Here is a 17,325-nt window from a genome sequence, read left to right on the forward strand (position 1 = left end):
GGTTAAGTTCTGTTTTCCTATTGTATCAAATACTTATTTCATGCAATAAAATGCAAATAAATAATATAAAAATCATACAATGGGATTATTGGGATTTTGTTTTAGATTCTGTCTCTCACAGTTGAAGTGTACCTACGATAAAAATTACAGCCCTCTCCATTCTCTGTAGGTGCGAAAACTTTCAAAATTGGCAGTGTCAAATAATATCCCCACTGTATATATTCCAGTTATATGGTTGTGAAGGTGTTAAAGGGGTTTCCCATAAAAGACTTGGATATTTATCTTCTTTCGTGTGGTAGGTGATTAAGGGCAGAGGTTCACATTAGACGTTTATCCCTGTCGCGTTTTAAAAAAGTTTGAGAGTAAAGCCTTGCTTGCTGAGACTTGTAGTCTTACAACCAAACTGTTGCACTGATCGTATGAAGCAGCTGATCATCCCAGCGCCAGCAGGTTCTTGAATATTCATCGTGCATTCAGCGGCAATGGAAAAATACATAATGGGTTAAACAAGCCAAGAAGCGGCAGAGCCAGTGTGTGCGGCTGCACTTCCCGGTTGCTCGGTTTGTGGAGGTCACACCTTTCACTTTTCTACAGAAAAAGAGCAACTAAAAATAAACCTCACATGGGAGATGAGGTTTAAGTCACATCTTATTCTTGTCGAGGAATGTGAGACATCCGTATGGGTATATGGCCTCTGCACATGAGTGTCATACACACCTAGTGACACTGTCCCGGCTCTGCTACATGGAGAAAAATAATTATAATAATAATGCAAAGGAAAAAAACATAATAATAATACAAAAGAAAAAACGTAATAATGCAATGGAAAAAAACATAATACAAAGAAAAAACAATAATGCAAATGGTGAAAAAATATAATGATAATGCAAAGGAAAAAAAAACAATAATAATGCAAAGGAAAAAAAAACAATAATAATGCAAAGGAATAAAACATAATAATGCAAAGGAAAAAAACAATAAAAATGCAAAGGAAAAAAACAATGATAATGCAAAGGAAAAAAACAATAATAATGCTAAGGAAAAAAAATAATAATAATGCAAAGGAAAAAAACAATAATAATGCTAAGGAAAAAAAATTATAATGCAAAGAAAAAAACATAATGGCCAGTGTGAAAATTGCAAGATTTCTATTTTTTTTTTTTTATTTTTAATACGGATTGCACTATGAAGAAAATAAAAAAAAACATTTAACACACACCTGATTTAGTCAAAGAGCCACTTTTTGATTGCTTTCTTTTATTTTACAAACGATTAGGCAGATTTCAGACGTCCGTGTCACAGTCCGAACACGGACCTCGATGTGCGGATTATACTAGGACCCGTGATGCACAAAGTGCATTCAGCTTAAGGCTTTGTTCGCACAGAGGGTTTTTTTTTGAACAGTTCAAAAGGAGTTTTACAAGTGGCAAGCGCTTCAAAAATGTTCATTGTTTTGGAGGCTTTGAAGAGTTTTTGATGTTTTTGGAAGAGGTGGGGGTTTTTTCTACTTTTTTTTTTTGCAGCCTTTCGATTGCACAGCGCTTAGATGCTTCAAAGACGTTCCATGCACTTTCTTTTGTTTTGTTAAAGCGGGGAAAAAACACTCTGAACATAAGAGCAAAGAGCGTTTACAATCAAAATGAATAGGGAAAGTTTTTCTAATGCGTTTTAAGCATTTTTTTTTAATTTGTTATTTTTAGGTGCTATTAGGTGTCGGATGATCCAAAAACTCCATGTGCACATAGCCTAAAGTGGTAACAACCCTCCAGGAAAAGAAGAAATATAACTGCAGGATCAGACTACACAAGATTTGTTTGTAGTCTGTAGCCATAGAGACACATAGGGCTGTATACACAAAACAGCTAGACGGTTTTTAATCCAAAGTATTTGCAGAGCTTTGTTTGGTTTTTGTTTGTTTGTTTTTTTGTTTGTTTGTTTGTTTTGTTTGTTTTTTGTTTGTCTTAAAGTTTGTGAGCATTAGGAGAGTAAATTAAAATATTTGCCAGAGTGTATGTATACTGCAGGATTCCAGCCTAGGGATATAGAAGTGCCTGACTACTGCATGTTAAACTATTGTTCTGGTGGTGAATAAGGCGAGCAACGAGCCACTGGTAGCTATTGAAATATGAACTACGTGGAATTTCCCTGGACATATTTACAGAATATCAAAAGAACAATGAGAGCAAATAGTTTAGTTTATTGTTGTTCTCAGATAAGCGAGGACGACTGATTTATGTGCTTCTTCTTTACAGGTCAGGTCCTCCTGGAAATCTCCAGTGTACACAAAAAGATGAACGACAGCCTAGAAGAAAACGTGAGTATCCGCTTCTTACAATTATAAGACGTATGTAGTAGTAACACTCTGCTCATAAATCGGATCAGTCTGGATTAGGACCTGCTGAGGGTAGTAGTGATTGCCGAGCTGTAGTCCCATATGTTTGAAGCATAGAATTCAGCCCGGGATTGTTGCTGTGCTTGGTACATGCACCTCTAAACCCCTACAAGGGAAATGTAGAAAGTGACCTATTGTTGTAATCAGGTTTGTGTATTTTTTTTATATATTTTTGGCAGTTTTTCTCTTTTTTTTAAAAAATAAAAACAGCGTGCAATTTTCACACCTACCACTGAGGCTTTTTTTAGACTTTAACTTCCTGTTGGTTCAGGAAACAACACATGTGCAGTGTCTCTGAACGGTAGAATAATGTACCACAACTCTATAGTCTGCTAAATCTTTCCTAAGGTCTTTTGCCGTCAAGCAGGGGGTTCTGATTTGCCTCTCCAATAATCCTAAGAGCAGCTCTCACTGAAATTTTGCTTGGTCTTCCAGACCTTATCTTGACCTCAACTGTTCCTTGTAACTGCCATTTCTTAATTACATTTCGAACTCGGGAAAGGGCAACTTGAAAATGCTTTGCAATCTTCTTATAGCCTTCTCCTGGTTTGTGGACCTCCACTATTTTCATTTTCAGAGTGCTAGGCAGCTGCTTAGAAGAACCCATGGCCGCTGTTTTTTTGGCACAAGGTTAAAGGAGTCTGGGTTTTTTCATAAAGCTGGGAAATTTGCATCACCTGGCCTTTCCTAATGATAGTGAACAAGCCATAACCCTAACAGGCTAATTAAGGTCTGAAACCTTGGTCAAAGTTATCTTAGCACATGCATCTCCAAGGGTGCTTAAACATTTGCATCAGCCCATTTTCGTTTTTGTAATTCAGAAAATGTGTCATCTTTAACTTTAGGCCTTTTAGAGATCATTTCATCTTCAACTTGCTATACTGTTCACAATAACAGTAGGTTTGACCAAGGGTGCCCAAACTTTTATGTGCCACTGTACATAGCCACATTGTCAGACACAAAAGAACAGGAAGTCTAAAATAGTAGTGATTTATTTTTACTTAATTTTTTAAAAATAAAGATCATGATATGAAAAAGAAATGCTATTGTTGTTTTATTTTAAATACATGTAACACAAAAACCTGATAAAAACCATAGGTAATTTTCCAATAATAGCTTCCATTTAACCTCTTCCCAACGTATAACATACTATTACGTCATATATTGGGTCCCTGTCAGTGATGCAAACTCATCACTCATCACTGTTACACAGCCATCATCTGCCTCTAACAGCAGCGAGTGGAGCTGAGCTCCGTCTGCTGCTGTTAACCACTTAAATGTCTCTGTCAATCTCTGACAGCGGCGTTCAAAGTGTGCCATCCAGGGTGCTGATGGGTAGCTATGACCCCCTTTCCTGCCATGATGGTGCGCTTATGAAGACCATTCACTTTCTTTTTCCCCTTTGTTTATTTTCTTAATTTAATTTTTTTACTTTTCATATTTTGTATCGGCTAATTTGTAAAATTAGTTGATACAAAAAATGTGTATTTTCTTAATTTTGGTCTATTAAAATATCAATTTAATTTAATTTGTCAAGAGAAAAAAATTGTTGAACCACCAGAATTGCAATTTTTTTCGGTTGCCGCAAAAAAAAAAAAAAAAAAAATTAAAAAACTATAAAAACTTATCAACCTCAAAAATGGCATCAAGAAAAGGGTCAAGTCGCCACTCAAAAATCAAGTCACATTGCAGGGCTCAGAAAATGGTGATGCAAGGGATTTATTTTTTTTTTTTCATGAATTTCTGAAAAATAATTTTCACCACCTCATTTAAGGAGAAATAAAAACCATTCTGGCTCTTAAAAGAAGGGAAGGAAGAAATGAAAGTGCAAAAAATGGAAAATGCCTGGTCGGGACAGGGGGGTTAATAACCACCCATTATCCTTTGATGCCTGGTTGCTGCAGCAGGTCTTCAGTCCACAGCTGACACATTTTGGCGTCGATCCTGGAAGGAGGAGATCTGTAACTTTCTTGGAGCCGGCTTTCTCCATAGGAGTTATTGGAGGGTGCTCGGATTCCGGCTTATTTAACCCTTTGATCATCACGATCTGTGGTCACAACTTGACCGAAGAGACTTCCTCCAAGTTTGTTGGGTCACCTGGCTTCCTGATGATGTGATCGGAGGCTGGGGGGTCTTCAGGGCTTTCTCCATACCATAAAGTGCTTTTTCTTACATCTGTACTTTTATGATAGCGATACATACAGGTATATAACGCCAGTAATCGTTGTTCTTACAGTTCCGGAAGTTCCACCGAGAAATAATCGTAGAGTTAGAAAGGAAGACGGAACAAGACGTGAAGTATATGAATGTAAGTACATCTGGATCAGGGTAAATCGATGCATTTTTAAGCATCAGAATGTGGAGATCAAGGATCTGAAAGCTAAAGAAGTAATAGCCGGTTTGCCTCCGCCGTTCCCATATCTGGAATTTCACAGTGCTGATACATAGATGATGGCAGCAGCCGGCGCCATTCTCTATTTTATTATGTATTGATTTACTTTCTGTTACTTACGAGATAACGTCTTTTTCCTTTTCCTGTTCTGTTTACAAGTAATAAACTAAATTCGGATATGTTGCATTCCTGTTTCAAACAGAAGCAGAGGGGGCGCCATTGATTTATACAGGGTCCGTCCAGGATTTCCGTTTGCCGCTTAGTTTTAGAACCGAAGAAAAAAAAGTCTACATGTTCTCAAACACGGACAACAAATGGAAACCGCAGGGACCCAGTATAAATCAGTGGGGCTCCTAATACTCCTGCTTGGGGCAGGAACGCAACAGATTATAGTTCCGTTTTGATCAGATAAACGGAACAGATAAACAGAAAGGATACAAGGCCGAGCTCTACATAAGGGTGACTATATTACCCCTATATAGGTTCAGTACCCGTATGGACATATTGATGCTTCCGAAGTCTGGTTCCCTTCATCGATGCAGGCTTAGGAGGTGAACCTGCCTCATTTCAACAGATGATAGCTGTCTTACACAGCCAGCATGTGCCCCTAAGAGCAGAAAGCGAAGCGGAGATGCACCTGCTGCTGTTAACCACTTACATGCTGCTGTCGATATCTGACAGCGGCACTTATAGTGTGTAATCCTGGGGACAGGTCGTTCCTCGATCCCATGTTTCCCTCGATCCCACAACATTCTGCGGCTGCACTCGGTGAACGCGAGATCTTGCCCTTTGCATTAACCCAGCGCTGCCGCGATGGTTGTTAAGCTGTTAACAAATGGAAACCACTGCAATGATGTTGCCGTTCCTCCATCATTTAGTAAAGTATGTGGCAGCTCTGGGTTTGTGCAAAGGACAAGATCTCCCTCTCACTCTGCATGCCGGGATCCCACAACGTGGAGATTTGAGGCCTGGCTTTTGCATAAAGTTGGGAACTTTCGGTGGGGGTGGGGGGCACTAGGCCGCTCATATTTTTTTAAGAAGGCCTGGGAACTTTCTGATATACCGTGGAGGTAACTTAACGGTCTTGATAAATTCCATCCAATAAGCCAAAAAGCTGTTGCGCTTTGAGCTTGCCTAGATTTTACACAAAGTTAAAAATCACAATCCCTAACCTTGCAATATTCACACTGGCCAAGGAGGCCATTTTGAACTCCAGTCTCCTGTTCCTCATTCGACTTGTTCCCTTTATTCAGGCTTCTCCACTTATTCTTACTGACGTCGTTTATTTTCCTGCCAGGCGACTCTGAAGCGATACCAGACGGAGCACAAAAATAAAGTGGACTCTCTGGAGAAATCTCAGGCAGAACTAAAGAAGCTCAGGAGGAAAAGTCAAGGGGTTAGAAATGCTACAAAGTATGACCTGAAGGAAACAGAGGTTTGTGTTCACGGGGAGTTTTATGTGGTTTTCCGAACTATACAGCCCCAAGAGTAGAGGGGGATCTCGGATTCTTCTATTCACCAGCGTAAAGACTGGCTGCAAAGAAGGGCCTCTTGCTGGAGGACCCACCATGCCCATGCTACATTTTATTTGCGCTGTGGTAGTGCTACAGGAGAAGGGACCACCGCAGGGCAAATGACTAATAACATCAGGGACCTCCTGTAAAGTCTCAATAAAGGGATCTTTTTTTTTTTTTGTTAGTCATTTGTAAAGAAGTTGTTTGAGAGACTATGGGTTCAAAGGTACAAAAAAATTTGAAAACCTCCGGTGTTCCCATCTCCAAGATCCTATCCCAATATGTAGTAGGTGTAATTATAATAATTTTAGCAAATGCCTACAATTAAAAATGTAGTATAGTTCTACTGATTCGCCATGTCGCCAGGGCTGTAGAGTCGGTAAGCCAAACCTCCAGCTCCTCAGTTTCCATGACATCAACTCCGACTCCACCAAAATGGGCTCCAACTCCACGACTCTGACTCCACAGCCCTGCATGTCGCTTACCCCATGTGCAGGGCATTGCAGTAGCTTATGTATCCATGGTTATGACCACTCATATAGTGTTAGTGGTCGTAACTATGGAAACGCTAAGCTACTTCAATGCCCTGCACATGGGGCATTGACATAGCAAATCAGGAGAACTATACTGTTTTTGTAATTGGAGTTAATTTCTAATATTATTGCACACACTACATATTGGGATCTTGGAGGTGGGAATAAGGCTACGTTCCCACGTTAAGCTTTTGGCGAGTTTTTGCTGTTGCAGACTTTCTACACCCATTAAGTTAGTTGCATTTTTTTTTTTTTAAATACGCAGCATGAAAAACTCACCAAAAACTCCTCAGGGGAACGTAGCCTAAGAAAGAAATCTTTACATTTTCTCATGTAATGCCTTTGTCCTGCTATTCTCCTTCTACACAATGATTAAGGAAGGTTGTTTGGCAGCAGATTAAGGAAGTGAGTTTTACGTGGGCAATGTCCTTGGCAGGTTTCTACATCACGTAAAAGGTTGACTGCTCAGACAAGGTCAGGACTAGACGGCAGACCGAGGTGCTCATCCAAGAAAAACTAGGCTTGAATTCCCCTGGGAAACTAAGCCTAATCATGGGGTGCACATAGGTAGCAAATGATACATTTTTGGGGTGCACGTGAAACCCTTCACGGATTACACGAATCCAAAGCTATTTGAGTAATAGAGATTACGTCCCCCAACTTTTTGCAGGTCACGAGCTACTTTCAATCAGATGTTCAGAATTTCCCAAAATGTATGGATTCTAACAAAAACTAATTTTTGGCAATTCAGTTTGTGCAAATCCAGCAAAATGGCAGCCAGTAGAAGTTCATACTGCCTTAGCTCTCTCACCTGCCCCTGATGCCGCAACTTCCCGCCATTACTCCGTCGCTTGCCTAGGTTTCCCCTCTGCCGCCAGTTACCGGCACTTCCAGTGGCCTTCCGGACTATGACATGTGCCGCCCCACCTGACCCACGTTGAGGCCAAGCTTGTGCCGGAAGTGTTGGCCTACAGTGAAGAGGAGACCGGAGTGGGGGCCTGGGAAACCAGCGGGGACCTCTCAGGGGCTAGGTGACCATGAAATTTTGTTTTATTTTTTTCTTAAATACCCCTTCCCAGATCATCTCTCTGGCAGTCGGAGTTAATTTGATTTGCGTTGAACATATTTGACGTGAATCGAATTTCCCACCCGATTTTGGGCAAATCTGTCGAATTCTGGCTGAATCGCACATCTTTAGTACCTTCTCAAGGAGATATTTGATGCCGGGAGAAATCCCTCGTTGAGAGAGACTCCGCGTCCGTAATCCGATGATGACCCTGATTTGTGCTGCCTATTTGCAGTCCATTATGTGGACTTGCCGATCAACCTCATTTAAAGGGTCTAATTCCTGTGGGTAACTAGAATCGGCATAGAGGCCACCTAAGGGTACGTGTCACTTGTTGAAGTCCTTCTCAGATATTCGTAGGAAGGTCAATGAGGACTTCCCGTAGGAGTCGGTTTTAGTTATTACACTATTCTAACTTATGAATTCATTGTTCATTTCTGCTTCTTTTCCTTATGTCCCAGTATGTGGAGACCATCACTTCCCGTCAGAACGACATCCAGAAGTTTATGGCTGAAGGCTGCAGAGAAGCGTTGCTGGAGGAGAAGCGGCGCTTCTGTTTTCTGGTGGACAAGCATTGTAATTTTTCGAATTATCTCAATTACTTCCACATACAGGTGAGATTACAGATGGGATTGCGTTAGAGGTAACAGGCTTAGCTGGAAGCTTCTGGCCTGGATCCCAAAGTCTCTCCACCTACCTGGGGACCCTGAATGTGATCATGAAAATCCTACCAATGGGGTGAAACATCACAAATCCAAATCCAAAAAACATATAGTTTTATTGATACATAAAAATAAAAACAGTAAAAAAAAAAAATGACCGGGGGGGGGGGGGTCATACACAATGAAAATTCACAAGAGAATGGGTGTAATATAAATTACAACATTATATTCCCGGAGTTAAATTTTTAGTTCTGTGTATAAATATGGTAGCCGGGTCATTAAAAAATGCAAATAAATGTGAAATGGACAAGCAAGTATAGGAGACTTTCAATAGGCAAAATGCCATATAAATAACACAGGAAAAGATGTATAAAAGATGGGTGTAGTATAAATAAGTTATATTCCCTGAATAGGATTTATTGATCTGTATAAAGACATGAACACAAGATCATGGGAAATAGAAATAAATACCAAATGGAAAAAGTGGTAAATGTAAAAGATCCTCAGTACATATCAAAAGCAGACATGCCATATAATAGGGGATAACATAAGAAAAGGTGACCCCAGGACTCCGACGTACGTTTCGCCAGGTGGCTTTCTCAAGGAGTCATTCCTTGTCCATAGTCACTATAAAAAGTCAACTAATTTTTTTCGGCACAAGAGGCCCAGCTTTTGGGGCCAAAAGTGAGAGAACATGTATTGGACATCAGTGCAGCACAGTCTACCAGATATCGAGTCTTTGCGATCTCTACCTAAAGCTTGTCCACATCTGCAATGAATCGCTACATCCTGCACTAATTGAGGCCAAATGGATTTTTAGGTGAAACGCTTAATCACCGATCCCACATCATATCTCCAGATACTGTAACAGAAGATCGTTGCTGGCATCCTCTTATTAACCAACATGCCAGATGATTTTTCGTCTCTGGCATGGACATTGGCTTCATTGGAAGCGCTCCCGCGGTGCCTTGTCAGGCGGGCGCTCTCCTCCTGCCATGTCCATAGATTATGCCAGCAGAGTTGGCTAAGAAACCACTACACCTATTAATTATGCACAGGAAAAGCTTAATAAATCTAATTCCATTGTTTCTTATTGCTTTGATGTGGACTTTCAAGAAATGTCATTTAAGCTTTTGTTCTTTTTTTTTTTTTCTCTCTTTAGTCTACTGATTTGCTCACGTCTAAAATCCCGAAGTGGCAGGAAACGTGCAGCGATGTCGCCCAAGTGCCGGATACCATCATCAATAATATTAAAGAAGTTAGGACTCCAGGATCCACTCCGATATCCGGTACCCCCGAACCTTCTCCACTCATGGACAAGAAGGCACTGGTACGATACCAAGGACTACATGATGACTTCTCCCTATTCTTTATTATTGTGCTGTTCTGATCGGTGGTGCTCAAGATGGTGGTGATACATAGCTGTGAGCCCTATGCTCGTTCAGTTATTCCTTCCCTCTTGTACATGCTGAGTATCAGTGCGTCCTGCCAACTTTTCTGGTGGCGGCTTATCTTCCTTGAGAACAAAAGGATTGGTCATGTTGAAATTCAACCACTGGAGGATACTCATTCCCTTGTCATCTGCCATCGCGGAAAGTCACCTCCACACTCCATTACATGGTTGGCTAGTCCCACCAAAATTCACATGTTGGGTCAACATTACCCTGTATGTGTGGCAAAGTTTAGGCTGCTGTCTGCCTTTACTTTCCATTTTATGTACTTTATTTTTTTTTGTCTTAGATGGCGGGAGACTATGACTCAATCTCTAGGAACACATTATTGAAGGTGCCCCCGGCTCCACCATCCAGTCGGGCACAGACGAGCCCCTTGGTTGACATGTTCAACAACCCAGCAGTCACTCCAAAGGTGACTTACGACAGGCCCAAGTCATCACTAGGTGAGCGAGGAGAACAAACTCCCAATGGTGAAAAGGTGTTAAATATGATTTACCGGTAGTTAGAATCTTCAAGATTTGTGCTTGTTGTCGTTGTGTCCTGAATCTGCTTTGCGCACGTATGAGAAAAGAGCCCGACATGTCATCGTCTTCATTCTCTTCTTGACAGCAGAGAGCACAGATGACGGCGTCCTGCCTCGCTCCATGTCCGTCGCTACAGGATTGAACCTCATGAAAAAGCCAAAAGTCCGAACCATTTTCCCACACCAAGGAAACGGCAAGACGCTGCTGAGCTTCCAGCAGGGAGACATCATCACTCTTCTTATACCAGAGGAGAAGGACGGCTGGCAGTATGGGGAGCACGACGCTACCAAGCTGTAAGTATAGATTTGTGCAGTCCGCTAGATCAGCACCTGAGCATCCAGAAATCTGGGGGGAAAAAGCAAAATAACACTTGGAGTGCGGGTTCCTAGCAACGCACAACACGAATACCAATAAAGTGAGTACAACACCAAAAAATTATCCATATATACCACTTATATTAGTTCAATCCATGTTAGTTCTGTTATAATTAGCGCGGTGATTATCCTTAATTATTATTAAGCAGCTTTTCCCCACTAACAGGTTACACACAGAACCTGTTTTAATCACCAGCAGTGTTTTTTTTTTTTCAGTTTTCTTTCAAACCCTAGCATGGAGCGCCAGTGTACAATTCTTCTACATACGAATATTCATTTCTGGTATAGCTAGCACAGTAGTTACAGCCGCAGCTCCTGGCTTCCAGCGTACATGCTACTTACCTTTCCTGTGTGCCCTCGCTGCATCTCCTTCCGGTGCCAGTCTTCCAGCCGAGCGATCACGTGTTCCCTGCTCATTAAGGTAATGAATATTCACCCCTCTCCTCTCCCATATTCGTGGAGTGAATATTCATTACTTTAATGAGCGGGGACACGTGATCGCTCAGCCGGAAGAGCTGCTAGCGCCAGAACGAGATGCAGCGACGGCACGCAGGGAAGGTAAGTAGAATGTGGTTTTTTTGTTGTTGTTTTTTTTTATAGGAACCATGCATACAGGGACAGGGAGCCATGCATACCAGGATAGGGATGAGGAGATAATGCATGCCCTGCTTATACTCGAGTCAATAAGTTTTCCCAATTTTTTGTGGCAAAATTAGGTGCTTTGGCTTATACTCGAGTATATACGGTAATTTGTTCCCCATGGGCAGAGGGTAATAAGTGGCTGCCAGGCACATCTGGTGGTGGCTTATCACCAGGGAAGAGAAGCCTGGAATGTCATACCCGATCCTTCTCGCTCTCATCAGTAAGGAGGCCCCGTACGATCCTGATCACACTGCAGGTTTGTCCGAGGATTTCTGTGATCCTACAAATGAGGAGGAGGAAGGAGAATCCTACGGTTCCGAAGTTTTGATAATTTGGTATCTCTGGAGATGACGGATTATCAGGATTTTACGATTTTATTTATAAAATGTTTTGTCGTCATTGTAAAGCTTAGTTCATGTTCATATTTTTTTTTTCTTGTTGTTTCCAGCAAAGGATGGTTCCCCTCATCATATGCCAGACCGCTAGAAGAGAACGGAAAAGAATCCACACAAGTGCCAAGGTGGGGACGGAGATGTGCCATGTGGTTCACGGTTTCTCTTACTGACCCAACTCAAGCAAGTTAGACTTTAGAATAATATGCGCGGCCTTGTTTTACACAACCACAAGCCCTGGCGCAAAACATTTGGCGTCACGTTAAATAATATACAGACCCAACGACACACCTAGAACATGCAAACCCCGAGGACATGGCGCGTAGCCAGGTTGTGTGGCAGTCAGAACAGGAGCGCAGCAGCCGGCACGGTGGTGAAATAATGGCGGTGTACTGTGCTGTGCGTCAGACATGAACACGACCTAATGGGAGGGTGAAAGTGTCGGACCCCAGAGTAAACGAATGCTAACGTATCTGTGTCCTCCTCTCCTGCAGTCTGACTCCCAGCCCCGCTCCGGTGAGAAGTCTCAGTACGGCCAATCTACTCGACAGAAGGGACATGGTCCTTCCTGAGCCTGACTACTTAGAGTCCTCTTCATTTAGGGAGGCTCCAGCTACCTTCACCCCATCTATTGCCAAAGAAACTACCCTCGCCGCAAGTAACGGATCACCAGTAAGTGGAGTCTGTCCTCCGCCACTGCAAAAACTCTACTGTTTTGAGTCATGGGGAGTTCATTGGAGACCGATTCAGGAACCAATATTTTGTTAAGGATTTTTTAGCAGAGTTCAGACGTCTGGATTTCAGTCCGCAATGCACAGACTGGCCACAGGTTTCCCGACCCGAGTGCGACCGTCTCCTAGAAATATATGAAGCGGTCATGCCTGGGTCGGGAGACCCACAGCGAGTCCGTGCAGTGCAGTCAGTGATTAGACCGAGATCCGCGGACGTCTGCATGAGACCTTATTCTGTTCCTGAAGTGTGAGATCTTAGCTGCCTCTGGACCCCCCCCAACAACTATAAACCCCCAGGATGGTCCTCGTATTACTCTTCAGTGACGTTGTAAAGCGACATTGTTCAGTTAGCAGCTGCATGGGATCATGTAGGAGCCAGGGAGCTAGCTATCAGACACGGCCAGACTCCTCATAGAGAAGGCAGAGATGTCTTTTGGCCGTCTCTGCCTTCCCTATGAATGTATACACAGCACTGTACAAACACTATGTATACGTTTAGGAAGTAGTAACAGCTGGGGAGAAAGTGAGAACTGCTAGGTCCTAGGAGAACCCAGTCAGGTGGAATTAGCCCTGTAACTGGGGCTAATATATCAACTACCTGTTACATGGGAAATAGAATATATATTTAAAAAAATATTAATCTATTATATAATATTAAATATTAATAAAATATTAATATTATTAGTAATCCGCCATACTGTTCCAGAGACATAGGCTTTTTTGTTTCCTGCCCATTTTTTGGATTCCGGAGTACAGGTGCTGCCCTCTGCTGTTCATCCTTGGAATTACAAGCTACATTTTGCTTATTTATCACCCACATCCCCCCCTGCATGCGGGGCAAGAAATGAGCAACAAACCACTTAAAATACCTCACATACTAGCTGCGTAGATATGTGAATTATTCAGCTAAAGCAATATTAAGTGACTTGGCAGCTTTTTATTCTGCAAGTTTCAGGATAACAATATCAGGAAGCCTGACATCTTAGTATATGGCTGCCCCAGATACAGAAATCAGCAGCTCTTCAGACCTGCCGGGAAGGGCTGAGAGCATTGTTCTCCTGTTTTATCGCTGCGGGTGAGGTCAGCTTGCCCTTGATTGTCAGGAGCGCACCGATGCGCATTGAAGAGGAACGCCGCAGATGGGAAGATGTCTTCATGTATTACCAGCACAATAGCCGAGAACTGTACCAAGGGGAGTACACAAGATGTATAGTGTCCTAGAGGGAGGAGTGAAGGTAAACCGGAGCCTATAGAAGTGTCCGGCACTACAGTGTTCCCGAATGCTGGAGATAAGCCCCTGATGCCGGTGGGCTTAGCTCATCTTCGATTTTGGGTTGACAGGTTCCCTTTAAATAATAGCACTGTGCGACTCTGGAATAAGGGAAAGACAAATTACACAAATGTTAAGAAAGCTTGGCTCATTAGGAACCAGCCCCAATCCTCTCCACAGACGCAGGAGTCACCTGACTGTTCGGCAGGTCACAGGTGTAAGGAGGTCATGGTCATATGAAAGGAGGGCGCAGAGGTTATTGCACACTGCTGACATCTAGTGGCCACTTCTGTGTATTGTCAGTAACAGTGCTAAGGATTATGTATTGCTTAGGATTTCTAGATTATCTATCATTTTTATATTTACACGATGTGATCGGTCATAGTACATACAGTGTAGAATTCATTTTCTAACTTTTTTTTTTTTCTCAACGAACAGAAACCAACACCAAATGGAGTTATGAAACACCCATTTTTGAGGTATGACATTAATGTTTTTATTTCTGGAGGAGTATGCCAATTTGGACTAAGGGAAGGAAGGAGGATGGGATGGAGGGAGGATGGGATGGAGGGAGGATGGGATGGAGGGAGGATGGGATGGAGGGAGGATGGGATGGAGGGAGGATGGGATGAAAGGAGGATGGGATGGAAGAAGGATGGGATGGAAGAAGGATGGGATGGAAGGAGGATGGGATGGAAGGAGGATGGGATGGAAGGAGGATGGGATGGAAGGAGGATGGGATGGAAGGAGGATGGGATGGAAGGAGGATGGGATGGAAGGAGGATGGGATGGAAGGAGGATGGGATGGAAGGAGGATGGGATGGAAGGAGGATGGGATGGAAGGAGGATGGGATGGAAGGAGGATGGGATGGAAGGAGGATGGGATGGAGGGATGGAAGGAGGATAAGATGGAGGGATGGAAGGAGGATGGGATGGAAGGGGGATGAGAAGGAGGATGGGATAGGGGAATGGAAGGAGGATGGAATAGGGGGATGGAAGGAGGATGAGATGGGGAAATGGAAGGAGGATGGGGGAATGGAAGGAGGATGAGATGGAGGGATGGAAGGAGGATAAGATGGAGGGATGGAAGGAGGATGGGATGGAAGGGGGATGGGATAGGGGAATGGAAGGAGGATGGAATAGGGGATGGAAGGAGGATGGGGGAATGGAAGGAGGATGGGATGGGGGATGGAAGGAGGATGAGATGGAGGGATGGAAGGAGTATGAGATGGGGGGAATGGAAGGAGGATGGGATGGAAGGGGGATGAGAAGGAGGATGGAATAGGGGAATGGAAGGAGGATGGAATAGGGGAATGGAAGGAGGATGGAATAGGGGAATGGAAGGAGGATGGGGGAATGGAAGGAGGATGGGATGGGGGATGGAAGAAGGTGAGATGGGGGATGGAAGGAGGATGAGATGGAGGGATGGAAGGAGGATGAGATGGGGGGAATGGAAGGAGCATGGGATGGGGGAATGGAAGGAGGATGGGGGAATGGAAGGAGGATGGGATGGGGGATGGAAGAAGGTGAGATGGGGGATGGAAGGAGGATGAGATGGAGGGATGGAAGGAGGATGAGATGGGGGGGAATGGAAGGAGGATGGGATGGGGGAATGGAAGGAGGATGGGATGGGGGAATGGAAGGAGGATGGGATGGGGGAATGGAAGGAGGATGGGGGAATGGAAGGAGGATGGGGGAATGGAAGGAGGATGGGGGAATGGAAGGAGGATGGGGGAATGGAAGGAGGATGGGATGGGGGATGGAAGGAGGATGGGATGGAGGGATGGAAGGAGTATGAGGTGGGGGGAATGGAAGGAGGATGGGATGGGGGATGGAAGGAGGATGGGATGGGGGAATGGAAGGAGGATGGGGGAATGGAAGGAGGATGGGATGGGGGATGGAAGGAGGATGGGATGGGGGAATGGAAGGAGGATGGGATGGAGGATGGAAGGAGGATGGAGGGATGGAAGGAGGATGGGATGGAGAGATGGAAGGAGGATGAGATGGGGGGATGGAAGGAGGATGGGATGGGGGGATGGAAGGAGGATGGGATGGGGGAATGGAAGGAGGATGAGATGGAGGGATGGAAGGAGGATGGGATGGGGGAATGGAAGGAGGATGAGATGGAGGGATGGAAGGGGGATGAGGTGGAGGGATGGAAGGGGGATGGGATGGTGGATGGAAGGAGGATGGGATGGGGAATGGAAGGGGGATGAGATGGGGGAATGGAAGGAGGATGAGATGGAGGGATGAAAGGAGGATGGGATGGAGGGATGGGAATGGGGCATGAGATGGAGGGATGGAAGGAGGATGGGATGGAAAGAGGGCAAGAGTGGATGAACACATGGGTTGGGGCAAGAGTGCAGGAATGGATGGAAAGTGGGGGGGCAAGAGTGTAGGGACAGACTGATAGTGTGTTGGACGGACTGTCAGATATTGGAATGGATCGTTGTTGAGAGAGACAGATGGTTGGTGAATTTGATGGAGGTGAGGATTGGATAGATGATATGAAGACCTTTCTTTTCTAAACCTTCCCTTCATGTATGACCTTTTCTTTGTGCAGTGCCTGTACCAAGTGATCCAATATATTTTGTTAGTGAACTACAATCTCAGGAGCCAGGTGGCACAGATTATGTGGCACAGATTATGTGGCACTGTATACTTGGTCCATCTAGTTTACCTTCTTGTTCTGTACAGCCATACATGACAGAAAGGTAGTAAACTAGATGGAGAGTGGAGGGACGGCTGGACGGATGGATGGGTTAGTGGGATATTTTGCGCTGTTACTAAATAACGCAGAACATTGCAGTGTGCGTCTCCCATCATATAGCTCCCGGCAGCCTCCCTTTATCTCCCTGGGTGTCCTCTGACGTACAGCACTGTGAGTGTAATTACCATACGGTATATACCATCCTTTACATCTGTCTGCTGCTGATATTTATATATGGCCCTGTGTCTGGACGCCCGTCCCCAGTTCCAGCTTTAGGCACAGATTGACGCTGCGTCTTGTTCTTCACATTATTTTAATTCTTTTAGAACATGATCTATTTTCTTTTATTGCAGTGGGGAAAACCCGTTTGCTACTGTCAAGCTGCGCCCCACCGTGACCAATGATCGATCGGCACCGGCTCTACGATGAGCTGAATCCGTTAATTTAATTTTAATTATTTTTCTGTATCCTCTGTTATGTAAAATAATTTCTCTCTTCCCATTTTTGTTTTTGATCTTTGAAATGATTTGAGCATCTTCATCCGGAACAAAAAAAAACACAAAAAAAAAAAAAAAGGTCTACACGATACGATCGATAAAAGGGAGCGGCGTGTTTGATTGAGGACTCTTACTTGTCGTGCTGGTTGCCAATGTTATTGAGCAGGAATAA

At 43.7% G+C, this 17,325-nt stretch overlaps 1 protein-coding gene across 2 annotated transcripts in view; it reads left to right on the plus strand.

The window, feature by feature from the left end:
• Nucleotides 1–17,325, plus strand: part of BAIAP2L1 (BAR/IMD domain containing adaptor protein 2 like 1) — an 85,068-nt gene extending 67,743 nt beyond the window's left edge. Inside the window, exons 4-14 of one of the 2 annotated variants that reach the window (XM_077274911.1) lie at nucleotides 2,253–2,314; nucleotides 4,629–4,700; nucleotides 6,082–6,219; nucleotides 8,359–8,511; nucleotides 9,722–9,889; nucleotides 10,300–10,456; nucleotides 10,626–10,830; nucleotides 12,002–12,073; nucleotides 12,440–12,617; nucleotides 14,385–14,425; nucleotides 17,010–17,325. In XM_077274911.1, the coding sequence (XP_077131026.1) occupies nucleotides 2,253–2,314; nucleotides 4,629–4,700; nucleotides 6,082–6,219; nucleotides 8,359–8,511; nucleotides 9,722–9,889; nucleotides 10,300–10,456; nucleotides 10,626–10,830; nucleotides 12,002–12,073; nucleotides 12,440–12,617; nucleotides 14,385–14,425; nucleotides 17,010–17,085 (1,322 nt within the window). In that variant the 3' untranslated portion in view covers nucleotides 17,086–17,325. Of the gene's footprint in view, nucleotides 1–2,252; nucleotides 2,315–4,628; nucleotides 4,701–6,081; nucleotides 6,220–8,358; nucleotides 8,512–9,721; nucleotides 9,890–10,299; nucleotides 10,457–10,622; nucleotides 10,831–12,001; nucleotides 12,074–12,439; nucleotides 12,618–14,384; nucleotides 14,426–17,009 lie in introns of both variants that reach the window. The other variant, XM_077274912.1, reaches the window with a different exon arrangement.

This window comes from Ranitomeya variabilis, chromosome 7 (assembly GCF_051348905.1).
Source record: "Ranitomeya variabilis isolate aRanVar5 chromosome 7, aRanVar5.hap1, whole genome shotgun sequence".
NCBI classification, from domain to species: Eukaryota; Metazoa; Chordata; class Amphibia; order Anura; family Dendrobatidae; genus Ranitomeya; species Ranitomeya variabilis.